Source organism: Pygocentrus nattereri, chromosome 8 (genome assembly GCF_015220715.1).
Source record: "Pygocentrus nattereri isolate fPygNat1 chromosome 8, fPygNat1.pri, whole genome shotgun sequence".
Classification (NCBI taxonomy): domain Eukaryota; kingdom Metazoa; phylum Chordata; class Actinopteri; order Characiformes; family Serrasalmidae; genus Pygocentrus; species Pygocentrus nattereri.
The window spans coordinates 11,635,616-11,663,196 of record NC_051218.1 but is presented as its reverse complement, the minus strand read 5'-3'; the positions used below and the strand labels follow the sequence as shown (position 1 = coordinate 11,663,196).

The window sequence follows — 27,581 nt, the reverse complement described above, 5'->3', positions numbered from 1 at the left end:
AGTGTCTATGAGTGGGAAAATTCATGGTAGGACCCAGGTGCTGCTGGCTCCCCCCACTTAACCACACTTTTAAACATGTTAGTACACTTCACATATCTACACTGACCACATTATACATAAATAGATGTAAGTTATTCATTTTTCAGGAGATATTTCTGATTAAATATAAGATAATCCACTTGCGTAAAGAAGAGGAAAGTGAAAGGAAAATAATAAAATAATAAGGGTCTCCAAAAGACCTGGTAAACCACCAAAACTGCCCCATCAGATAAAAAGCATTTAAAGCTTTCATCTTTGAGAGAGATGCTCTTGAAATCAAGAAACCAAGCTCTTGCTTCAGATCTGAAAAAATCCACGTGTGTCTCTCCATCCTTTAATTATGAGAAGATAACAATGGATGTGTAGCTGTCAAGAAGCCATTACTGAGAAAAGGAAATAGACAAAAGTTTCCTAATTAAAGAAAGAAGCTGCTGGTGTTCTCAGAACAATGGACTGACCAGAGTCCAGATCCCAACATCACGGAATGTGTTTGGGATTACTTGGATCAGGAGAAGCAGAAAATGCAACCAACTTCTAAGACTGAATTTCTGAAGAATATCCCTGCAGATTTCTTAGAAAAACTGAAAGCAAACCTTCCAGAATTAGTGAAAGCTATAATGAAGACAAAAGCTGAAAATTTGGATATTATATTTAATTGTTGAGGCTTTTATGTAAATTCCTGTTCAATGCTTACTGACTGTTTTGACTTGAAAGTAAATAAGTGAAGCACAGTCTCTGGCACAGTACTCTATGACATTGCCATACAGTAAAAAAGAAAAATACACTGGGTGGTACAATGAGCGCTTTCCATTTACCATACTAGCAGCCTGGCATGACACTCAGACAATGTCTAATGATCAAATTCAAATTAGAGCCTTAATCCAAATTACAAATGGAATATACAAATACATCAGCTGTAAAAGTCAGATATGGCAGTAATCCTGAGAGGCTTTGAGCTGTAAAATGTGCACAATCTGAACAGTTATAAACACTTATAAATCAAAAATATTAATCATATCTCCACAGTAGAGTTCTTACTGATTTTGCATCAGTGTCAGTCAGTACATAAGCAGGTTGACTGTGCAAAATGACAAAAGTACCAGAGATGTCATTTGAGGCATTTAACACTGTGATTAAATAATGAAGGATAAGTAAATCTTGGTTTTTGGGAGTGAAATATGTTAGTATAGCAAGACATTTAATGCAATGTGGACTTAAGAGGTACAACTTGACCACACAGGTGATATAAACTCTTAGGAACAGCACACAAAGGAGAATCTGAAAAGCATTATTTTAAAAATAGTTAAAAATAAAATTAAAACTACAGTACAACATAAACATCTGATACCTTTTGACTGCCCTGAGGCATATTAATTTAGACATAACATAAAGCACAACACCAAATGATTAATGGAAAATGAACAAACTAAATAAATAAATAAATAATTTCACATAATTAAAAATTATACAAAGTATAAAAAATAGCCTTTAGGATAAAAAAATCACATTTTTAAATACTGCCTTCAAATTATAGAGCAGCATTTTGCTGATCAGTAGCAATATTTGTTCCCAGACTGTGTGTGTGTGTGTGTGTATGTGTGTGTCAGACAGAAAATTCAGGTCCAGCCCTCAAGGTTTGTGAGGTGATGAGTTTTCTCAGTCGCAGCCCAGCAAAAGGGTTAATCCAGAGTAAAGACGGCTGCCCTCCAAACACAGTCTTCATGCTGTCCCACCGCACCCGTCTGCCTTTCTTGAGCTTCTCATTCTTCAGCCGCTCAGCCACCTAGACAACAGCACCGCACATACTTATGCATTACATAAGGTTTACATACAGTACTTTTAGATTTAAATGATATTTATCATTCAAAAGGATCTTACAAAACACATTTATTTTGTAATAGTGCTCAGATGAAGTTATTCATCACTACAGAAATTTGCATGTTACAGTCAAAGTTTGAACACAACCAGTCAAGTTATGTCATATTGATTTAAGTTAACTAAATTTCAGTGCAACTTCTTTTTATTGGCTTTCAGTGGTCTTAACAACGAATCATATGTCAGTAAATTAGCAAGAATTAAACAAACAGATAAAATAGCCTAATAATGGGATAGCTTTTCCCTTTGATTTCTTTAAATGTTAAAGTCTTGAACTCAATAGCTTCATGAAATTGGTTTCCATGACAGCCCAGCTGCACAAAAGCCTAAGATTGAGTGCAATGCCAAGGGCCACTGGACTCTGGAACAGTTGAAACGTGTTCTCTGGAGTGATGCATCACGCTTCACTGTCTGGCAGTCTGATGGATGAAACTGGGTTTGACAGATGCAATGAAAATGCTACTTACCGGACTGCATATCTGCCAACAGTAAAGTTTGGCAGGATAATGGAGGGATAATGGTCTGGGGTCGTTTTTAGGGTTTTGTGTTAGACCCATTAGTTACATTGAAGTGTAATGTTAATGCTATACCATACAAAGACATTTTATATGTTTCAAATTTTCTGGCAACCATTTGGGAGAGGCTCTTTCCTGTTCCAGCATGTCTATGGACAAAGTGAGCTACATAAAAACATGGTTTCACAGGATGAACTGGAATGTTGACTGCAAGCCAAGCCTTCCTGCTGGTGTGATGGACAGGTTTCTGCATACTTTTGGTTACTGTATAACTATGGTTAATATAATACATGCAAATTTCTGTGATGATGAACTGAGCTGCTCAAGTCCTTTGGTAGTTGATACATAAGAGATTTTAGGGAATAATTCACTGAAAAAATGTACATTGCCCTCTTATCTCAAATGCACAAATATGCATACAGAATCATTATTACCCATTCATTTGTAGTTGCAATTTAAATTAGGACACCAAAGCTCAACTTGTATTGGGGAAAATAAATTACCTTTAAACCTCACTTTACACTACGTGGGTCCTGTGGGACACAATTTAATTATGTGTCTTAAAAAATATTCTAATGGTTGCATATTAATCATTTAATTAATTCAAAATAAAATCAAACTTGTTGAACAGTGTTAACCTAAGCCGGGTTTCTCTCTAGAGCAGAGGAAAGCTGGATAATTAGACAGCTTGGGAGTGAGGCTCACCATCTCATCACTGCAGATGGACTGGATCTGTGTGCTGAACATCACCGCAGTGAAGGTGAGGAAGAGGATAGCCTCCAAGAAGAGGAAGATTATCAGCAGTACAGCCACAGGGGGAGAAAAATCACTACATTCTGCAGAAGTGAAAAAAACACATACATACAAAATATGTTATTTTAATATTGTTATTCTTATTCTCCTCCTGTAAGAGTCCTCTGCCATTTTCCTTCATTATCTTCTGACATAATAAAGGAGGATATCGGTTAAAGGACAATGAATACAAATACATGCATACGATTACAAAATGGTTTACATGATATTTGTGCAGTATATTCTCTGCATCTAATGAATTGACTCACCGCTCCAATCAGTCCTGACACATGTGTAGAACTGAAGCACACTCAGAACCAGAGCATAGGTGGAGATCATAGCTATGTACATCTACAGAAAAGGGAAGGTAGGCAGAAGAAGAGACTTAGTAATGAAGACCTTAAGGGGAATATGAATATTAGAGCTGATGTATTGGATCTGAACTCTCGAGTTGAACTCTCTAGTTTGCTTTATTAATGGTAACATCACTTTATGTTTCTTTTACTTTGTTATTTTTAGTGTTTATTTTTTAGAATTTTTGGTTTTCAATATTTTAATTTTCTCCGTTTTCTGTCTTCTGTTTCTTCTCCTATAATTCGTCTGTGTCGTTGTAAAGCCCTCAGAGCAGCATTTTAATGTATGAAAGCTGCTATAGGGTAAAGTTTACTATTCTTGGCTGTAGTAGATATCCAGGACCAGGATTAGGGTGCTCTTGCAGTATAGTGTATCTAACAGAATGGACAAGCAATCTTTTCAAAAGTTAGCAATAAAATGATAAAAAGTGCCCTCCAGAAAGTGTAACAGAAGTTGTTGTCAATCAGCACGGTCTGATCCTTCAGCTCTGCTCTTCCCCAACATAAAACCTGAAAAAACTACTTCTGAAAAGTAGTCTAGAACTTAACTTCATTTATTGTTCAGTTATTAACCTTGAGACTTACTACTTAGTAACTACTATAAATTCTGTACTACTATAAATTCTGTTATTCTGTAACTATTATGAAATATACTGTGTTATCCAGTTATAACAACAAGGCAGCAAAGCGTTGGGTTTAAGGGGCAATATACAGTGAACAATGTACTATAATCACTATCATCACCACCATCATCATCATCATCATCATCATCATCATCAATAAGCTGTCTCCATACTTACAGTGAAGAGAACAAAAAAGCGCTGGTTATTCTCCCCCACACAGTTGTTCACCCAGGGACAGTGGTGGTCCATTTTCCGAATACAGCGCTTACAGATACTGCAGTAAAACAGAAAGCACAGCAGATAAACATAACAAAAAAACAATATGACACAGGTTGTAGTATATAATTATTATTACATGACAGTAAATAAAGCAGCTGGGGCCCTGTTGCCCTCCTCACCTGCAGTGATGCGCTCTTTGTGGCTTGATGCTGCAGCATTTTGGGCACTTGTAAAGGACTTCTCCTGGTTTTAGCTGCAAGCTGCTCACGTATTCCTTGGTAGCATTGCCCTTAGGGACCGCTCCCTGGAAGAAATCAGAAAGAGAAACACATTATGACAATTATGAAAATTCACCCCAGCTAGAGATGAGCAACATGACGATATTTTACCACTACTGTGATCATTTTATTATCACGCTACACAATATGCTTTTCAATGCTTTCTGTAGGTATCGTTTGTAAACAAAATATTGTAAAAAAAAATATTTTATATTGTAAAAATGTCTTTAGAAATCATGATGATGTTTTTGCCCATATCACCCACCCCTAACCCCTTCTATAAATTACTCCCTCACTCTGCCCTCTGTACTACAGAAATATGCCAGTGGTTTTCAATCTAATCTAAGTCTGCTTTTATTATCAGTATGTACTGAGTCAACAGGTTGTCTTTTCCTTTTTCAGTGCAGGGAAACATTTTTAATTATTCCTTGTGGTAATTGATAATATACTACAGAGTCGCCTGTTAGAGATTAAGCTGAAAAATACTACAACAGGCTGGGATGCAGTCAGATCTCATGCTTACTAGTTCAACAAGATAAGTGTCAAGATACATATATCGAACCCTACCGTAGCTGAAGTGCTTTGAACAGAAAAAAGGTGCAGGCCTGTTGCACTTGTACTTACCGGGTCAGTGAGCATAGTGCGCAGGTGGGAGGTCAGTGCCAGGACAGCCAGGCAGTTGAACAGCACCCCATTGACCACAGCATATGCCACACTTTTAGAGGGCAGCAGCATGACAAAGGTGACAACAAAGTCAGCATAAAGCACCAGGAACCAGGTGATGAAGGCACAGACCATACCACAGCCATCCTGAATGAACCATACACGAGCAGTGGCTTCCCTCAGTGAGGCTGGACTAGAAACCTGTTCCAGTAGGTGGTGCTGCTGTTCCTCGTCACACAGCCGTTGAGACTGCATCCTGGACAAACCAGAAAGAACACACAGAGAGAGGAGAGAGCATATTCATGCTTCACTGATGATACTGGCAAAAAATAACATCACTGCATTCCTGTGCTCATCCACAAATGAAACATGCAGTATTAACACAAGACATGGCCATAAAGCAGCAAGTAAGCAGGATCCAGAGCAGACCTCACGCCACCTCAGTCTTCACATCTGTTTAAAATGTTCTTTCATAGCTTTTGTTCGACTCGTTCACACTCCTGTTGACTCTGGAGGAATTGTCCACTACCTAAAATTACATAAACCATAAGAAGTGTTAATGTTTCTGGGCAAGCAAGTCTTATAATACAAGAACAAGACAAATCAGGGACAGAAATGTCTCACAAAGGATATGCAAGCCATCAATCGTACTTTGTATAGCAATTATATTTATATATGAGTCAATGCTATGTACATGTGCTGATATGATATGTATGCATTATTTAATTAACCAACTGATACAGGAACCTATTACAATGCTAGCTGTTGGAATTCATAACAGAATATCGATAACTTAACGTTACCCTTTCCTTTCCTGTGATACAATGCGGATGCAAATAGGCACGCTAGGCTTTATCTCTTATAAACTGACTTCATATTCAGCTTTGATTTAAACATTTTTATCATAGCATTCCAGATCCCGTTAACACTACCCAGACATCTAGCTAAACTGCTAACGTACCAAAACAGGACGATATTGCGCTAAGCTAACTTTATCGTGCAGGCATTCATGTTATTTAAACATTACTGGACGCTCTTACCATTGAGACAGGCTGTCGACTTTCTAGGACATTTCTTTATATAAATGAATGAAACAAAATCAGCACCGTGAAGCCATCTTTCCAGGGTGCTCGCTTCTGTCCATTAACTAAATTGTAGTTTTTTGATTGGTTTGCCCAATGTGTTAAACACAATACTGAACTACATTTCCCATTATGCACCGCCCGGTGTTTTTCAACACGCGTTTTCCTGGTCCGGACCAGTTTTTCCTGCTAATCTAACACACCGACTAGAGATAAGAAGAGTTGACAAAGAAGTGTTTTGAATCAGACGATCAATGACCCGAGTGGACTCGCGGCTCTGGAAGTTTAATAGCTTAATACAAGTCCTCGGACCAGCTGTCTGAGTTGGTACAATGGACCATAAGAAAAAGGTTATAGAGCGCTTAAGCAAATGCACTGCTGGAGAGGAGTCACTGCCTTTACCTGCCCTGACCAAAGCTTCAGTGCTGATTCCTCTTTTCGTGAGAGAAGGGAAGCTACAGGTGTTGATGACCGTGCGCTCCACTGAAGTGAGTGAACTTTACTCACATGTAGGCTCTGCCGGTCTCATTTGTCCTTAGTCTTAGAGTAATTAATAGACAACTCACTTGTAATTCCACTATAATGGCGACTGAGCTGCCACTCGGCCTGCCACTCACTTCTTGTTCTTTCTCGTAGCAGAAGAATGTCGAAATGTTATATCTGTGTATTTTTGGTTAGGGAACTCTGAGCTAAACCCAGAGTGACTTCAGCTCAACTGTGTTACAGTTTAAACTAACCCAGGATTTCAAGGGGCCCCTTTTAACCATTAAACAAGCTAAAAGTCAAGACGAAAAGAGCCATGTCTATTGGACAGTCATGACTGTGGATTTAACCCTCTTGTGCCCAGAGTGATTTAACACTAAGATGCAATTGATTTACTGCTAGTAACTGATTTAAAATGTATTTTCTCTGGATGCTTTTAGAAAATGGATTTGAGTACCTGGCAACTTCAACTCTCAGTGAGCAAACAGCTTATAACCATAGCTTACACAGTCCCCTTAGTCAATAATCAGGATGAAACCTATCATAACTTATTACAGACTGAAATAGTGTGAGGTTTTGTAATGTTGATGCTGATATATAAACATTTATAAAATATATAAATTGAGACTAAGTCTACCTGGATTAGAATTACAGAGAATTAGAAGATTTATTTCTGAAATATCACCTAAGTTGACTGGTGATGTATCTGTGTATACACTGTATTGCCAAAAGTATTCGCTCGTCTTGCTTCACACGCATATGAACTTGAGTGACATCCCATTCATAATCCATAGGGTTTAATATGATGTCGGCCCCCCTTTGCAGCTATAACAGCTTCAATTCTTCTGGGAAGGCTTTCCACAAGGTTTAGGAGTGTGTTTATGGGAATTTTTGACCATTCTTGCAGAAGCGCATTTGTGAGGTCAGACACTGTTGTTGGACAAGAAGGTCTGGCTCACACTCTAATTCATCGCAAAGGTGTTCTACCGGGTTGAGGCCAGCCAAGTTCTTCCACACCAAACTCGCTTATCTATGTCTTTATGGACCTTGCTTTGTGCACTGGTGCACAGTCATGTTGGAACAGGAAGGGGCCATCCCCAAACTGTTCCCACAAAGTTGGGAGCATAAAATTGTCAAAACCTCTTGGTCTGCTGAAGCATTAAGAGTTCCTTTCACTGGAACTAAGGGGCCAAGCCCAACTCCTGAGAAACTATCCCACATCATAATCCCCCCTCCACCAAACTTTACACTTAGCACAATGCAGTCAGACAATTATTGTACTCCTGGCTACCACCAAACCCAGACTCAACCCAGAACACATCTTTACTGCTCTAGAGTCCAGTGATGGCACTTTACACCACTGCATTCAACACTTTGCATTATGCTTGTTGAGGTAAGGCTTGGAAGCAGCTGCTCAGCAATGGAAACCCATTCCATGAAGCTCTCTACGCTGTTCTAATCTGAAGGCCACATGAAGTTTAGAGGTCTGAAGTGACTGACTCTGCAGAAAGTTGGTGCACTATGTGCCTCAGCATCTGCTGACCCCACTCTGTCATTTTATGTGGCCGACCACTATTTAGTAAAATTATGACAATAATCATGTTGTTGAACAGCTTACTAAATACACTAGAGGTGAGAGGCAGGTGGAGTTTTGGATGCTGATTGGAGCTGATTGTGTTGCACACTTGTTTAAGCAGTGTAGTTGTAACATTACAGCCATTAAGAAATCTCTGTTCCTTTTTTCAGCTCAAACACAACGCAGGGGAGGTGTGCTTTCCTGGGGGGAAGTCTGACAGAAATGATCGAGATGAAATTGACACTGCCTTAAGAGAGGCAGAGGAGGAGATTGGCCTTCCTCCTGATGAAGTAGAAGTAGTTTGCAGACTCATTCCAGTCTTGAATCAGGTACGTTTCCCTGTGTCAAATAATTTGAGACTTGCTCTTTTTTGGTTTGTGTTTTCTTAATGTCCAGTTGGCTGCGCTGCATTATGCCTCATTTATAAAGCAGTCTAGGCTGAAACCCTGCTTATAACTTCAGTGTGAATGGGGAGCACTAAACGGCACTAGAATGAATAGATGTGTTGGTAATCATGAGAAGTGAAATGAAAGCAAGGAAGAGCTTTTTTATAGTAAATTTTGGTGACACTTTGAGTGGTCCTTTTCAATTAAATAAAAACAGACTCCTGGTAACATGTCAAAAACCAAAACATATGAGGTTTGGATGAGGTTTTGAGTTGAGGTTAAGGTTAGGGTTAGGATTAGGGCCAGGGTTAGAGTTAGGTTTTGGGTAATGAAATTAGCATATTAACAACAACTACTTAACATACAGTACTGTGTGAGGGTTTTAGGGATCTAAGCAAATTTTTAAACAATTTACCTCAGCAGTGAGTTTATCACAATATACATTAGAATAAAGTCATATTCATAATTCAAATAAACATAAAAACAATAAAAAGTAACACATTTCTTGGGTCCATATTTTCCTTGACACCTTCACAGCCACCACAGAGACTTGTTAATATCGTCAATTACATCATGAGCACAATTTACTGAAGCACTAATCGGTCAAACCAGGAGTTGATTTTAAACTACATTTAATACTGGGCTTCCTCGAGGAGAGGCTTGAAAATGGTTAAACAAACACACAAACATCCAGAAAATCACTTTACTTTTTATATATATATATATATATATATATATATATATATATATATATATATATATATATATATATATGTATGTGTGTATATATATATATTGTTTACTCTATTGTTATCTCTCATACTTCTTCTTATTTTTCTTCTTCACTTTTCTGCGATTAATACAGCCCAAACCGCTTAACATACAGACTCCGTTCAAACTGCGTTTTGAAGGTCTCAGCGCTGTGACTTGTGCTGTGTATTTTTGGATTTTTCGATCGGATTAGTAGTTTTTAATAAAATTAAGTTTAAAAATGAAAAACCTCCAATAAGAATGAATGGCGGAAAGTTCAGAACTTCAGATTCTAACTGACATCGATGATGTCACAGCAGGCCACTCAGTCTTACAGACACAGCTGATCACGCAGGGAATCTGCTTCAAAATCCTTAAAATTTCACCTAGAAACTCCATTTCAGTTTTAGTTTTACTCCATTTTAGTTTTAAAATATCTCACCATTTTATCAATTAGCTTTAGAGTTATGAGCATTTGTTTGGCACTAGGCACAGAAAACTTCCCCTTTCACTCCCATGTAAATTTCTCAAAATCAGAATCTGCTTATTTCAAGATTTTCTCTGTGTTTAACTCGTCATAACTCAGACATTTTCTTCTCAATACACACAACATTATACCAAAATAATCCTCAAGGCGTCTTATCACACCATCTATCAAGATAAGCGAGAGAATAAACATTTCCCCGAGTTATGACTGTTTAGAAGGTGCAAATCTGACTCAAACAAGGCTTCTCCACTAAGAGCTGCATAATAACAGCGTGACAGTTAATTTGAATGACTACCCCCCCCCAAACACATACATCTCTCCCTCCCATACACACCACACAAACACACAGACACATACCTAAAGAGGCGTTGTTCACCTACACAGAAACACACAGAAACACACACACACCTGCAGCTCTTTTCAAGCACTCTTGCAGTTCCTTCAGGAAATGCACATCTAGTTATTAATTAATAGTCTATAAATTTTGTTTATTCAAATAACAATTTTCTCAGCCAATAAACTTTTTGAAGATATATTTTGAAAACGTGTCTTGCGTGCCTAAGACTTTTGCACAGTACTGTAGATAATGTAGCAACAGAACATCTACAACATATTTACTTCAATGTATTCAGATAATTCACTAAAGCTTCATTGATATGTTGTTGATGTGTTACACATCAGAGTTTATTAATCACCTACAAAGGACCACTTCAAATATTGTTACCTATTTTTTTGTAAAACATGTTTTAATGTGTAATCCTTAATATTTTCTCAGTCCAAGGGCACTGGTTGTAACACAGAAAACACACAGAAACATTTGTTTATTGTGTAGGCAAATATAGACATTTACAGCATTTGTGTTGTGTGGGTGTTTGCTCAGGTGGGGATTGAACCCCAGTCTACAGCGTAGAAGGCAGAGGTGTTAACCACTACACTATCCCACCCACACAAACAAGCAATACCCAAGACCAACCATACAATATTACATTGTACAATATTACAATGTATGTGTCATTGTAATAAAACTATGTCTACCATTGTTAATCTTAATTGTGTAACTGACTAATAGTCTAATGCAAATTGTTTTTGTCTCCTTGCTTTCCATATATCATGCCACGTTCTCCACAGAGGGGACTTCTGGTGACCCCTGTGGTGGGTTTCATTAGTGAGTCTTTCCATGCACGTCCAAACCCAGCTGAAGTGAGTGACGTGTTCTCTGTTCCTCTGGAGTTTTTCTTGAAGAATACTCAGCACTCTGCATATCCGGTACCCAATGTAGGTGGCATGACGCACAGTTTCATCTTCACTGACCCCCTTACAGACAAGATCCATCACATCTGGGGATTAACAGCATCTCTGACTATACTGTTGGCTGTTTTGGTGTTTGAGAGGAAACCAGAGTATGAGGTTGGCTTCGATGTGGACAATCCAATGGTAAACTTTCGACGTGAACTTCAACACAGGCTTAGCAAGTTATGAGTAAGAATAAGGTGGATCCTGGACTAATTTATAGAGAGATGATATATGTTTTCATGTTTCCTCCTGGTATAAAATAATTATTCTCTATGTTGAAATTAGGAGTGGCCATGTTGCTATGGGCACCCTGGGACTAATTTCTTAATCTTAACTACACTGAACTTAACTATGTTGAAATTCAGAACTCAAGCAGTGCTAATAGTACCTTACATCAGTCCTGATAGTAGCATTTTATTGCTTTATTAAGGTCCACTCAGAGACTTTTTTTGTGATGTGAACAAAATATTAAGAAAAATGTGTCATATGTAAAGGTAATAGTTATGGATGGCAGCTTGCAAATGAGGAGAATGTACAACAAGCAATGATGCCAGTGTGACTGTATGTCCTCAAAGCTGACTGTGCTTTACAAATTAAAAAATAATTTGAGTAAAGGTGAACTATGAATTATTCATGTTAATAATTTTTGATGCGTTCTGCATCAAAAATCCTAAAATACATTACTGTAGTTTTAGGAATATAACAGTGTGCTAGCTACAGAGTTTCCTGATATTACCTCACTGAAAACTCACACATCTTTAACTAGGATTCACTGCAGAAGATGAAGGTCTGATATCATTAAGTTCCTCTATAGGACAGTCTAAATTTAAGTCTAAAATTGAATTTGTGATTTATGTGATTGTCTTGATTTTTTTTGTCTTGTCTGAAAAAGTAGATTTCAGCATCACTTTGACCTCTGTACTTTTTTTTAGTAACTACTTCACAGCTGCTAATTCTGTCCATTATTTTAGAACAGAGAAAAAAGCATTACTATTCACATTGTAAAACAGTATCAAGCCTTTTTGTGACATATTTACCATGCTTTTCCTGTCAATATTGGCTGTATCTGGTGCTTTCGCTGTGTAGCTGTAGCTACTGGGAGCAGGTGGACTCCCGCCAGCCAATCTCTGCTTAATCAGAGAGTAAGGCTGTCTCAGCAGCTCCCTGCAAATGGATGGATAACTATTCATCACTTACACTGGCATCACAGCCCAGCACGATGAAACAAATTTGCTTTCAGTCTCTCATGAATAACCCCCCCCAGCCGTTTTTCATATACATAAAAAGGCTTGTAAATCTGTCCAAAGTAAATCTTAGGGGTGTGTGCATATAGTATGTGAATGTTAATGTGGGTTCATGGACCACTAGAGGGCGCAGTAGCATTGGAATTACACTTAACCATGGGTTTCAAAACTATAGGGTTATACTATACTATAAAACTATAAAAGTTTTTTTTATGTAGTAATTAGTGTAGTAAGTATGATTGTAGATTTGATATGTTAATATATTTATTAAAAGATGTTACTAGTAATATTGAGTAGTATAATGATACATATTTCAGATTCAACATATTTTTATTCTGAGGTCAAGATTTTGTTTGATTTTTGAGGTGTTAAAAATGTCTTGATTCTAAAGAGCTCTAGTTACACAGGAAAAAAGGTTTTATTTTACAGCAAAAAACAGCATGAAAGGTGCAGGTCTCCATTTTCAACCCACAAACGTGCAATATCAATATCAATATGTCACGAAAACACTATTAAAATGTGTGCAAAATCGACTCTGCGTCTGACATTAAGCTTTAACTACAATTTAAAGCTGCACTATATAAGGTCTGTCTTTGGAGACCTCTCTGGTGGAAATGTGTAATTGCATGCAACGTGCGGAAGAACATTTTGTTGTGTCGGTTGTGCTTCAGACCTCTTCAATATCTGGATGAATCTGATGTCTGCAAAGGTCTTGAAAGAGTAACGAAAGAGAATTTAAAGCTCTCTACTATGGTCATCACATCTTCATCAGTTCAGTGTTGATTTTGCATTTGACACCAAAACGTTGAGTAGGTCTTTTCTTTCGACTTGTACATTTTTTAATATGTAAATACTTAAAGACACATGCTCTATATTTTCAGTGTTTTCATGACTTTTTCAGTTTTAACAAAAAGATCTTACATAGAGCTGCAGTAGTGTTCATGTTTTTTCACATTTTATGGTTTCCGCAAAAGGGAACAGATGAGAGAGGGATGTATCATCAGATTTTAAAAATGTTTATATAATGCAACATTGCTTTTCATGTACTGAAAGCATTGTACCCAAACTAATGTATATAGTTGAAGGGATTTCTGGTTTTGCCTTGTCCACTACATGTTTAAATGATTGTTTAAGTGATTTTAGATTAAGTGACCCTTATTAGTCCCAGAACGGGGAAATTTCACCTCACCTCATTTAACCCATCCATGAAGTGAAACACCACATACACACTAGTGAGCACACACACACTAGGGGGCTGTGAGCACACTTGCCCAGAGTGGTGGGCAGCCCTATCCACAGCGCCCAGGGAGCAGTTGGGGGTTAGGTGTCTTGCTCAAGGACACCTCAAGGACATGTGCTGTCGGCTCTGGGAATCGAACCAGTGACAATCACACTTCCAGTCACAAGTCTGGTTCCCTAACCTCCAGCCCATGACAGCCTCGTTTACATGAAGATCTTATGGTTATAGTGTGTAGTATTAACACAAATTGTTGATTAGTTTAAGTAGTATTTCAGAGGGTGTTTACATTAGCTGCAAACAAAGAACCACTGTCTTTACTGCTATATTTAACACTAGCTGGAACATACTTGCCTTCTTGCTAATGCAAAGGGCGTAAATGGATTTTTTTTCAAAGTTTCTATTTTTAAATGGTTTAGATGTAAACAAAGCCATTCAGGGTTTTTTGATATGTGCCAATATGCCTACCAGTCAGCATTGTGTACAGCAGTGATGATAGGAAGCAGATGTCCAAACAGTTTTTTGCCTCTACTGCTAAAACAAGCTACCTCACAGAAAGGTTATTACATGAAATTGTGCACGTACAGAAAAGTTACATATATTTCATGTTTACCAGTGATCACATTTTTTCACATGTGAACATGTTTTCATGTGATCATACAATTTCAACATGCAAAGTGTGCAAACACTGTTTGTTCATTCACGTGAAATTTATGTGTTTCTTCTGTAAGGCTGAATATGGTACCTGAAGCCTGAGATGTTGTTTTATGGTAGTTCTGAGATACAGTTTTGGCCTAAAATGTATTTTTCTTGGTGCAGACAGGGCACTGTGAAGAGTGTGAACCGTGAACAGTACCAGAGAAAACCATTTCCATTTTTTTCAAATATATCACTATTTTACCATTATTAATATCATCTATAAAACTTGTAAGACATACATGGGTTTACTGGTCATTTTGCATGGTAAATAAAGTGGCTATGTGTGTGTTGTAGACATCGCAACCCCTGATTTCTTTTATCACCACTTCAAAGAAACCAGAATCTGTTTCTCTTTAATGCTCCATTTCACATTAAACCACTTTGCACCACTGTTTAGATGAATTATGCTGAAATTTTGGAAAATACGTGGAAGTCCCCTTTAAGCACAGTATTCTGTACAAACATTGTTTAAGTGTTGATATGTGGGTTGTTTTGCTGTAATGCCAGCCTGATGACCTTCTGTGCAGCTCCTCACAGTTTAGAGGAATGGACTGAAATCAAGGCATCTTCTGCTGAAGGGAGGAAAAAAAACTATAAATCCACCCATAAACACCTCTTCCTCTCTTTCTTGTAGCAGAAAAATATCAGCAAGGCAAAAATGGTATTGATCTTCCCTGAGAAAGGCAATCTTTAACATGAGTCTCCTATGTGAGCCTGAGGCAATAGGGCCCCAATTGTATGTGCATCCACAGAACATAGGATATAGTGATAACATGATGCTTTTCAGAGTTCAACTTTGTGTGTGCTTTGAACATCATCATTGTCTCTGTTTTTGCTAGCTTTTTTTATTAGTTTCTCAGAAATGTAGTACTTACGTTATGTGTGTGCTTGGTAAATATGAACCAAAACAGAGTTCTTTGGTTTTACAGCCTGTGAAACACTTACTAATATAGGATTATCCGCTCAGCAGCTTTCAGAAAGCATCTGGAGCTGACTATTCTGATCTTAGCATCCTGGCAAGACACAATGCACTGACTCCACTAACAACTAGTCTTTATACTATAAGAGCTTTTCCATATGGTAAATTTGTAGTGTCCTGGATTCAATAATGTATTGTAGGAAATGGCACACTTGCTGCTCTCCACTGCATTCCATTCTTTACGAGTGCTTGCAGTTTGGCCAGCATTAGTTTGTTTTGTTGTAATATTACCTTCGTAGATAGTGAACCATAAATTTACTCTGACGTTGAAGACTTGCTTTGGGTCCTACAAAGAGATGTTGAAAAGGTTTCTATTTTCAGCCTTTACTGTCTCTGTCCTGTGTCAGTTTTATGTCATGTTTGAACATCTTTTCAGAAAGCAGTTTAAACGCTGGCCTTCTGTGACCAGGAGTTGATGCGTTCAGCTGAACGCTACATTCAAGGAATACTCTCAGTTAAATTCTCCCAAGCAGTGTTTTCATTCCCACCTCCAGTCACCTCTGTGATTTGTGATATGTTTTGTGAAACATGTTGAACATCCAATGTAGAAAATGTTATGAAGGAAACACCACACTTTTAAAGTAGTAACAATAAATTCCTCACTAGTTCTTGGCTTTGATGTATGGTTCTAAGGACAAAACATTAACTGGTATAGAACTAGGCCCAGCACAGATATTTTGGGGCTCAAAGTGAAAAAAGGGTGACACGAATTTAAATGAAACTTAATTTAAGGTCATTTACAGCATATAGTAGACACTCATATCCAAAGAAATAATAATCATTTTTCAGAGAAAAGCAGTGTTGGGTCCAATCCCATTTCACCCCTTGCCTGTCCCACTTAGTCTGTACCCCTCCGTTTTGTGTTTTCACACCTAATAATAATAATAATAATAATAATTTTATTTATATAGCACTTTTCATGCCAGTGGCAGCTAAAAGTGCTTTACAGACAGGTGATAAAGCATAGTTATAGAAGAGATCATTAGTCTTGAATTAGAATCAGAAGAAAAGGAAGATTAAATTACAAGATAAAGATAAACACCACAGGACATTCAGTTTTTGTTAAATGCTATTTTAAAGAGATTTTTTTAGGTGCTTCTTAAAAGTGAGCACTGAGCTTGACTGTCTAATTAAAGGTGGAAAAGAGTTCTACACTTTAGAAGCATAATAACTGAAAGAGGCCTCTCCATGTTTTCTGTATTTTACAGAGGGTATCTGTAGAAGGCCACTATCTGCAGATCTTAGATTACGTACCGGAACATAAACAGACAGACACTCTTGTTTTGAGCATTAAAGACTAGTAACAGAACTTTAAAATCTGTCCTGATTGATACAGGCAGCCAGTGCAGTTCCTTCAAAACGGGAGTGATGTGATCTCTCTTTTTTGTCTTGTTAGGATGCACGCTGCTGCATTTTGTACAAGTTGTAAGGGATGTATAGTTTTCTTAGGAAGTCCAGTAAGAAGAGCATTACAGTAAGTCAAGTCTGCTTGTATCAAATAGGCCTAACAAATTTCTCTGCATCTCACTGAGATAGAAAAGGCCGAACTTTAGTGATATTTCTTAAATGATAAAAAGCTACTTTAATGACCGTGTTTACATGTGGGGTAAAACAGAGCTCAGAGTCTAAGATCACACCCAGGTTTCATACTTCAGGTTTGGTACATGAAGCTAAAGAACCAAGTTTCTCATAAATCGTTTCTGTACTATCAGTAATTCAGTTTTTTCATGATTTAATTGTAGAAGATTTTGTGACATCCACTGAGAAATATCTGATACACAGCTAGTTAGTCTGTCTACAGAGTCTTGATATAGTTGGGTGTCATCAGCATAGCTATGAAAATTTATACTGTGCTTCCTAATGACATCACCTAGAGGTAACAAGTACAAAGAGAAAAGCAAAGGCCCTAAGACTGAACCTTGGGGGACTCCACAATAAATGGAACATTGTTTTGACGAATGATCTCCAAGTGAAACCTTGAACTGCCTATTACTTAAACATGATTTAAACCATTCTAAAACTCTGCCCAAGGGGCTGACCCAGCATTCAAGACGCTGGAGTAAAATCTTGTGGTCAACAGTATCAAAAGCTGCACTAAGAAATAGAAAGATTTTGTACATCAGCGCTGAGCCTGAGGTCATTCATAATGTTAATCAATGCTGTCTCTGTACTATGGTTGGAACGAAAACCTAATACATATTTAGTTGTTTGAACACAACATTTTCAAAGACTTTACTTAGATAAGGTAGGTTTGAATTTGATCTAAAATTATTTAGTATAGAAGGATCCATGCTACTCTTTTTTTAGCAGAGGCTTCACCAGGGCAGTTTTAAAAGCATCTGGAAAAACACCTCTTGACAGACAACAATTAACAATACAATAGTTAAAACATAATTTTGCACACATCTTAAGGAATGAAGTAGGAACAGGGTCAAGATCACATGTGGATGAACTTAGTTTGTTTAAAATAGTTGCAAGCTTCTCATAGTTGATAACAGAAAAATCATTACTGATGCAGGTGGCTTATCTGGAACATTACAGGAGCTTGTTTGAGTCTGCTGAGCTACACTCTGTTGTATCAGGTCTATTTTATTTTGAAATGAATTGCAAACTCTTCACAGATTTTAGAAGATAAATCATCATTAAACACACTAGTAGACAAGTCAGGGTTAATTAGTTGGTCTATGGTGGAAAAAAAGGTTTTGGTATTTTTTTTGTGTCTATTGATTAAACTGGAGAGACATGACTGTGTGGATATGTTCATAGAATTATTATTAACTGAGATCTGCTCTTTGAGAATATCATAATGTACCTGCAGTTTCGTTTTCCTCCATAAGTGCTCTGATTTATGACAATTTCTCTTCTGCTGGGGTATTTCTGTATTCATCCATGAATTTTTAAGAGTGCACAAGCTTTTCTTCCTTTTCATTGAGGTAAGAAGGTCAAGGCTTTCTCGTAATCTAGCACTTACGTTGGAGACTAGATCATTATAGGATGAAGTCATATCTGTATTTGCTAACTGTTTCTGAGTCAATGTAACGTTTTTTTAAAGTAACTTTCAGGTACTTTCTTCTAAATTGATTTGAAAAAAAAATTTAAATACAGAAGTAGTCTGTGAAAACATATGAAAACTTTGTTTTAGTGTTTAAACCTTTAGTGATGACCAGATCCAGAATGTGACCTAGCTTGTGGGTAGAGCTGCCCACATGGTGCTTCAAATCAAATGTCTCTAGAAGTCTAATGAATTCTAATGAATTAATATCTGAGGACTATCGATATGTAAGTTAAAGTCCCCAGACAGAAGAATCTTATCGTAGTTTGTGGACGCTACTGATAATAATTCAGCAATATCTGACGTAAATTTACTGTTTTGCTTTGGAGGACTGTATATTACAATTATTAACACAGGCGTATCATTAAGAAGGTTGATTGTATACTCAGAGACATGATTTCAACAATAGAGGTACTTTTGCAGATAAAGTCACTATTATAAATGCAGGCCACGCCTCCTCATCGTCTACCCTGTCTTACTGTATGCATAGATCTGTGCTTTTCAGGAGCAGCTTCAAGTACAGTTGCTGTGCCATCATTACTAAGCCATGTCTCTGACAGAAACATAAAATCTAGCTACTGCTCCTTAATAGGATCTCGAATCAGCAGGGTTTTGTTATTGAGTGACCTTACACCGAGTAGAGCAAGGTTTAATATTCTGCTAGTTACACTATGTGTTTGGGGGGGGCTGGTCTTTTTAAGGTCTACACAAATTCAATTATCAGACCAGGCACGTTTTTCTCTGATTTTTTAATTACACAGGGTTTGATAACTCTGAGGACGTTTTTAGAGCGAAATCTCCCTACACAACTAGCTTTAGTGTTAAGACAGCAGAAACAGAGAGGAATGGTCGCAATTAAATGGACATTGTTTATATCCTTAAAGGCACTTACCTGTCTGTTGATGATACTACTTACCCTAGGGGGTAGTGGGGTCCCAGTTTATGTTGAGATAGAGGGGTAGGGTGAAGTGTTAGGGCTACATGGCCCTCCTGATGGAGATTTTTCTGAGGCACATTTCAAATGGAGTGTTATGAGGAAAAAAAAAAAAACAAAACAGCAAGATGCTGCGCAAGTGACTAAAGAAACCCACAAACGTGAGAATTTTCTCCATTAAAAATTACAATATATGGTCCTCTTCTTCATAAACAACCTAAAGAAAATCGCTAGTAGTATGCTGATGCAATTTTCTCGTTCCACCATAAAAGGTGCAGTAGATGAATTTGGGGCCTCAGGCATCAGAACTGCTGCACCTTTCAAGGTGGAACGGGAAAATTTTAACAAGAAGCTGGCAAATAGCTGACTTCAGCTTCATGGCATCGAAGAATTATGGGTGACGCAGCCCCCTTCTTTGAAGGCATATGATTCCTTAAATGTAGCTAAAGCCCAGCAGCGAGGTCACTGAAGCTTTACCCTCCTCTGCTGTCACTGCAGGCTAGCAGGGTTGCGTACAGAGCGCCGCTAGTAGCTGTTAATGAAGTAATGTTCTTTTGTATTTGAGGATCCCTTTTCATAGGGCAAGATTTCAACCACTACCCCTTGTAACTCAGTTCCAAGGGACAAGGTGGCACTCGAAAACAAGAGGTAGGGGTAAAAATAAGAAATGAGATTCTACCAGTTTCCATGTACAGGACTAAGGCATTATCCACTGATCTTGGAAGAACAATGAGCTGAAGTGTTCTTAAGTAAACCAAAGGTGTTTTTTTTAATATGGTGTCGCTGTAAAGAATCCTTTATTTTTAAAAGTGTACGCTTGAAAATTGCCAAGTGAAGGAAAAAGAAGTATTTGTTCGATGTTATGTCATGTTCCTCATACACATAACGTGCAGTTATAACAGCTGCACACTGTAGATGATTCTGGGTTCAAGCTGTTTATTTACATAATTTAGTAGGTATTGGTCAGCATACCAACGGTCACTAAACTGAACCTCCCTGCATATGAGCATTATTTCTTTCATATACATCACGCTGAATCTGTAAGTTGTGCTGTGTGTCATATTCCGTTCCTGGCATTGCAAATGCCTTTAAGGGCCTTCAAGGAGAGTTCAGCTTAAGACATTTCAATTCAGGTATATTTGTATAGTGCTGTTTACCACTGCCATTGTCACATTACAGAAATGAGGGTCCATGTCCAAGAAGACAAGCCAAGGGGGACAGTGGGAAAAACTCCCTGAGATCAAGAGGAAGAAACTCGGGGAGGAACCTATGCTCCTCTGGTTGACACCAGATAGAAAAAACACCCCATAAACAATAACGTGAATGGTAAATAAGGATATGACTAATGGGTACAACGATGAAAGCCTTTCAGAGGCTTAAAAATGTTATGTTATTATGAAAAGGTAGGAAACTTGGTATAGAATATACTGCCAGTCAAAATGTTTGGGCACACTTAGCCTTCTTGAAAAAGTTGTATTTAATTTTCATGGTTACTTTTTAACTAAGTAAGAAAACACAAACCTTTTGTTAACATAAAGCTGCTACTAATATGTTGCAGACACTTAGATTCCTATTCATTAAACTGCTGAAGAGTTTTGCCTGAAGTTTTCTTTTTTCAAACTATTAGTAATATCAAAACCCCTTTGGCCCAAAGGTGGTTTAAACAGCTTAAAGGCTTGAGTGTTGATGAGTGCTGACATCACAACAAGAGGCTAAAATGTGTGGGATTTGGCTTTATTCCCAAGGTAGCAGCTTTGTCAGTCGATCCTTTAGTTTTGCAGTTTTTGATCCAAGGTCAAAACAGCTTTTAACATGTTCTAGCAAACCTACAAAACACGGTCATTTATTAAACATGTTTTTACAGACAGTTAGACAAAACATGCTCCTTTACCTAAAACATTCTGACAGGCAGTGCACCTTGTTGTGGTCTTGCCTTTGGTCCTAAACGATGTGTAGCATAGTGTGTGACGCCTAGAGCGGGGCATCACTGAGCTGTGTCTTGCTCTCTGCAGCATGTTTTTGGGACATTGTCAGTGTATGAGGATGTACTCACCCAGAGCCGAACTCACTGCTTGCCAGAACTTACCTCATTATCCAGTCCCAGCAGGCAGAGAGCTCAGTGCCTGCTGTCCCTGAGGCCATTTCACACATGAGGTCTTCTGGCACCCCCACCGGGAAAACTTCTATTACCTATTTTTAGCCCAACAAAACCAGCCTTTGTTCCCTTTATCAGAACCCTCTGGACTCGTTTCACTTTATTCCTCTCTGTCAAGGTCAATATTGGGTGCAGGGACAGGAGGAATGTAGTGCTGCGGAGAGATTTTGGTGAGATTGGTTTGTGAATTTAGACATAAACCTCTGACTGCGTTCCCCAAGGACTCCATCACTGTGAGAAAACAAGGAAACGATACAGTGAGTTCCAGAGCATGATGTGTTCTGTGTGAGAAAGTGTGCTTGGAATTGTCCATTTGTTCATGTGGAACATTGCAAGAAATGGCACTAAGGAAAAGTACATGGTCGCTGCTGCGAGAAAAACTCTGCTGTGGCCCACCTGTTTAATGAACACTGCAAGGCAGTGGTGACCAAACCTGTTCCTAGAGATCTACCTTTGTGTAGAGTCTAGTTCCCACCACCAACTGCACTGCACCTGCTCCAGCTAATGAATGTCTTCAGAAGCCCTTTTGGCTGAATCAGATGCATTAATGCAGGTTGGAATCAAACCACCAGAGGGTTGGTGTCCACTACTATAAGGTTTATGCTGTTAGCTGATCTCAATCCTTTAAGGTTTTAACAGGTTATTATGCAGAATATTAACACATTGTGAAATGTTGCACTAATGAGAAGTGACGATGTGATGTTCGTATTCCATTCAGGTGCTGCTTGTTTTCAAAAATGTTCCCACCATAAATGACTCCTCCTTTTCCAGTTTGTGCTGCATTGTGGGAAAATCCATCAGCCATATGCACATTGGATTTTATGAGTATGCTTCTCAACAAACGCCTGTATCACTGTAACCAAAGTTTCTCTATAATAACAAAAAGGGATCTATGACTTATAACATTTGCAGAACACTTTGTAGTGATATATAAACACTTTTTTGTTTAGTGAAAAACTGTTTAACCATGCAAAGAACCATTTATGCATTCAAATGGATATTTGAGTGTTAATAGTTCTATATAACTTTTGTCTCGAATAAACATTTTTGAGGTATATCTATTCTAAAAGTAGTTACAAATAGGGTTTAGTATACAATGAGGGCAGACCATTTATATTTCTGAAATTGTATTCTAACTGTATAGAAGTATAAGAAGAAAAAACATCTGTTAATTAAAAAAACACAGGGTAAGCTTTTCAGAAGCACAATTTAAGGAGCAGCTAGCATTTTCTTGTAGCATAAAAATATGTAAAAATAAAAATAAAAGCAAAAACCCAAAAATGATCAGACAATCGACAGATACAACATGCACCAAATCATCGTCAATATAATCAGACAAATATAGAATATAATTTATCTATTACAATATATAGTGTGTTCATTGATGTGGTCAATAATTCGTAACAGCAGACAACAGCAGACATCACCTCTAAGCTGTAGCATAGTTAGAGAGAGAGAGAGAACATGAAAGAAAAGGAAAATGTAGAAGCTGTAAAAAATTAAGGCAGAAATAGTGGATTACAGATCAAACGTCAATAAGTCACACATGGAGAGCATTAGAATATATTAAAAGATATAATTACTTTAAAAAGATCCGGAACCTTTTGACCTCTTTAAGCAGACCGAGATTACTGGGGAATTCCACCGATTTTTCCAAATTTCTGCAGCATTCATTCTTCGAGATGTAAACAAAGTGATTCAGAGGGGTTTTGATGTTTTGATGGTTCACTGCAGAGAAACTTAGCAAGTCAGATTGCTTTACAGTGGTAGTGATTGGAACCAGGGGCCACAATGTCTACAACACACAACCATTTTATTTACTATCCAAAGCAACCATTACAGCAGTAAATGTTTCTTCTGAGTTTTCATAGGTAATGATGATGATGGTAAAGCGGTAGTAATTCTGTATAACACACTGGTCATTTCAGTAACAGGGACTTCCATAAAAACTGCTGAGCTATTCTCAGGTCATAGAATTGTGTAATAAACATTTGGGCCTGCCAGTAGGGCCTGGCCATTGAAGGGGTTAAGGTTTAATGAATTTTTGATAAAATTTGATGAATAAAAATCTTTAATGCAATACCAATTACAAGTTTTTCCTTAAAACTACATGTTCATGCCAAGAACCACTTAGGAATTGTTCATTTTAAGAGAAAAAAAGAACGTCCAGGTAATGTCAGCAAATGTTCTTGTGGTAAAACCCTTCTTAAGGCATGATTTATTATCTCTATATGTGTCCTTTATAACCACTAGAGTATATTCCCTCCCTTCTGTGAGCTTATTACTCTTATAAAGGATGTTGCAGGCAGAAAATATTGACTCCCTTTTGTGTCTGAAACTTCAATTCAAAAGTGTTATTCTCAAAGCTCCGTAATCAATGAGCTGTAGCATCTCCCAGCGAAAGAAGCTTTGAGTTCCTGAAGTTAATGTGTATTTCTGAAGCTCCTCAGCTCTCTGGAAATGCACGGCCCAGGCCGCCCCTCAGCTCATGCCTCCTTCACGTGCTTTTTTCATTTTTATTTATTTGATTAATGTTAACAAACCTGATTTAGATTTGTTAAACAGCACCGCCATCAGACACTATCACTGGCTCGAGCTTTATCCTTTCTAAGGTAATGTTTTGGAGACAAGCTCCAGGGCTAATGCTGAACACTTTCTTTAAAGAATTCACCTTGAGATTTAGCATGCGAGGGCAGACATGCCACCGCTCTATAAGCAAGCATGCTCATAAAAAAGTGGCTGAATAAACAGATTGTAAGTTCAGCTGGCATGTGTGGGTGGAAGCACAGCCCAGTACCATTTGGTGTGCTTTTTGCTGTGTATTTTTTAAAAATGTATTTATTTTTTTATTTTGGGGGACAGCACCAGTGTTCCTTTACAATTTTAGTCCACTTTTACTTGTTACATAGATTTCCAGATCTCACTCCATTCATGACTGACCATACAAAAAAGCAATATACTGAAAATATATCTTAAAGAGCCCATGCACTACACGTAACTTTATTTATTTTTTTCTCAGACATTTACTTAAATGTTTGTGTGGGTTTATATACCAAAAACAGTCACAATTAAGTTTTACAAGACCATTTTCTACCCAAATAAACTGGCTGTTACTGTGCCTTTAAGACTGGTGTATGCAAACGACCTCTGTTCTGACTGGCCACCCTGAAAAGCGTGTGAGTGGAGTGGAACAGCAGGCATTTCCAGTCCTTTCTCAAAGTGTTTCTGCAATCACTCCACTCTGCTCTGTGTTTTCTATCTCCTGCTCTTCCCTTGCTCCTCACTCACATGTCAGAGAAGCCCTGCTCTGTGTCCACTCTGTATGATCAATTCTTATGATATTTCTATTATGTCTTGAATGTATGGACAAGACAGTACATGCTTTGTTTGATTAATTATATAACTTATGGCTGTTAGATTTATTTCCAGAAAGTTTAGGCTTGAGGTGGTGGCCCAAGGGTAAATAAATGCATGTGCTGTTAACGTGATCTCCTGTGTCCAGCGTTGAAAAGAAGCACTGTCCAGCTCATGGGATGGAGTGATTGGGGAGTGTTTTCAGAGTGAGAGAGAACACTGAGGCTTCACCTCCACTCTGCTCTGTATTGGTCCTTATTCACAAAGGAATCCAGGCTGAAACACTCTTTATAACATCACTGTGCTGTGAATAAATGGGGCTAAACTTCTGTAGCCTGAATAATTAATGTACCGTTGCTGTTGGAACAAAGCCTCGTATCTTCATAGTGGTAACTTTACAGCACAAGGAAAAAAATCCTCATTTGTAATGGAAGTTAATGTACTTTTTTCTAGCAATTTAGGGCCATTTCTGTCAGTCAGATAATCATGAATCTTTAACACAGTACAAAGGGTAACTGGAGGTTTTAAATTATCCAAAAAACTGAAAAAGAAAAACTTGAATTTTGTATGCAAATGTGACATCACAAAAGCAAAGAATTCAAAACAAGCTGTTTGTGCATGGTTTTATGTTTGAAAATTTTAAAAATCAAACCATCTTGCAAAATTAGGCAACTTTAAAAGTACTCAACACACTGAAAAACTTTTTTCTGTAAGTTCTCCTCAAATGTCAGGCAGCACAACCAAAAACAAAGCTATTTTGTTTTGACACACATTTGCGAAAAAGGGGCCACGGCATTGCGTCATAAAAAAGACGCTGACTGACCTTCATGGTGCAACGCCAAGGTCAGAAACCTGTTCACAAATTTGGTTAGAATGGTTCAATTCATCATGTTAGATGGTATTATAATATTTATTATAATATATTAGAATTGTGATTATAATAATTGTAATAATAATGTTTATTTATTTGAAAAAAAAAAGTATAAACTCAAGTTCAAAGACAAAGATTTCTACAAGTGTCTAAGTAGATGTTAGATGTTTAATTTGCAATTATTCAGAAAAATCAGGTGGCACAACTAGATAGGTCAAATGGTTCAATCAGACCAGCGCAGTTTTAATAACTGAAATAGGCAATTAAAAGCTTTGATAAAACTATAAATAACTATATTTAAGAAATAAAATGCAGATACACACACATTTTCTAAACTGCTTATCCTTCTGGGTCACAGGAGAGTGCTAGAGTCTAGCCCAGCTGTCACTGGGTGGAAGGCAAGATACACCCTGGACAGGTAAAATACAGACTTATCAAAATATATATGCAGATATAAAAATACAATACATGGGTACCGAAGGGCCAAGCGGATCGCGGCTTCGGTGGTGGCTGAGGCAAAAACTTGGGTGTGGGAGGAGTTTGGTGAGGCCATGGAGAAAGATTATCGACAGGCACCGAGAAGGTTCTGGCAAACTGTCAGGCGCCTCAGGAGAGGAAAGCGGTTCCTGACCAATACTGTATACAGTGGGGCTGGGGGCTGCTGACTTCGACTGGGGACGTCGTTGGACAGTGGAAGGAATACTTCAAGGATCTTCTCAATCCCACCAACGATCCTTCCCTAGAGGAGGCAGAGCTTGGAGATCCGATCGAGGGTCCGTCCATCACTCGGGCTGAGGTAACCAAGGTGGCTGGAAAACTCTTTGGTAGCAGAGCACCGGGGGTGGATGAGATCCGCCCAGAATTCCTGAGGGCTCTGGATATTTTGGGCTGTCCTGGCTGACACACCTCTGCAACATCGCGTGGACATCTGGGGCGGTCTGCCTGGAATGACAGACTGGGGTGGTGGTCCTGCTTTTTAAGAAAGGGGACTGGAGGGTGTGTTCCAACTATCGGGGAATCACACTTCTCAGCCTACCCGGTAAGGTCAGACCGAAAGTTGAATCTCAGATACAAGAGGAACAATGTGGGTTTCACCCAGGTCGTGGAACACTGGACCAGCTTTTTACCCTCACCAGGGTCTTAGCGTGGGAGTTTGCCCAATCAGTCTACATGTGTTTTGTGGATTTGGAGAAGGCATCCGACCGTGTCCCACGGGGGATCCTGTGGGGAGTACTCCGGGAGTACGGGGTGAGGGGCTCGTTGTTACAGGCCATTCAGTCCCTGTACAAACAGAGCAGGAGCTTGGTTCATATAGCCAGCAGTAAGTCGGACTGGTTCCCAGTCAGGGTTGGACTCTGCCAGGGCTGTCCGTTGTCACTGATTCTGTTCACAACTTTTATGGACAGAATTTCTTGGAACAGCCAAGTGGCGGAGGGCGTCCTGTATGGTGGCCATCAGGCTGGGACCTCCAGCTCTCTCTCGACCAGTTTGCAGCGGCTGGGATGAAAATCAGCACCACTAACTCTGAGACCATGGTCCTCAGTCGGAAAAGGGTGGAAAGCTCTGTCCAGGTAGGGAGTGAATTCTTGCCCCAAGTGGAGGAGTTTAAATATCTTGGGATTTTGTTCACGAGTGAAGGAAG

At 38.4% G+C, this 27,581-nt stretch overlaps 2 protein-coding genes across 2 annotated transcripts; one reads left to right on the top strand and one right to left on the bottom strand.

Moving 5' to 3' along the window:
* Nucleotides 1-676: 676 nt before the first annotated feature.
* Nucleotides 677-6,547, bottom strand: LOC108418701 (palmitoyltransferase ZDHHC7-like). The gene is made up of 8 exons (XM_017690184.2): nucleotides 6,398-6,547; nucleotides 5,787-5,886; nucleotides 5,319-5,613; nucleotides 4,596-4,720; nucleotides 4,375-4,471; nucleotides 3,491-3,572; nucleotides 3,135-3,265; nucleotides 677-1,822 (listed from the first exon to the last, which is right to left on the bottom strand). Exons 3-8 carry the CDS (start codon nucleotides 5,610-5,612, stop codon nucleotides 1,643-1,645), a joined length of 909 nt encoding a protein of 302 aa, XP_017545673.1. The 5' UTR covers nucleotide 5,613; nucleotides 5,787-5,886; nucleotides 6,398-6,547; the 3' UTR covers nucleotides 677-1,642.
* A 90-nt stretch (nucleotides 6,548-6,637) lies between these two features.
* On the top strand, nucleotides 6,638-12,034 carry nudt7 (nudix (nucleoside diphosphate linked moiety X)-type motif 7). The gene is made up of 3 exons (XM_017690186.2): nucleotides 6,638-6,927; nucleotides 8,669-8,827; nucleotides 11,250-12,034. The coding sequence occupies exons 1-3, from the start codon at nucleotides 6,772-6,774 to the stop codon at nucleotides 11,598-11,600; spliced, it is 666 nt and encodes a 221-aa protein (XP_017545675.1). The 5' UTR covers nucleotides 6,638-6,771; the 3' UTR covers nucleotides 11,601-12,034.
* The last annotated feature ends 15,547 nt before the right edge of the window (nucleotides 12,035-27,581 follow it).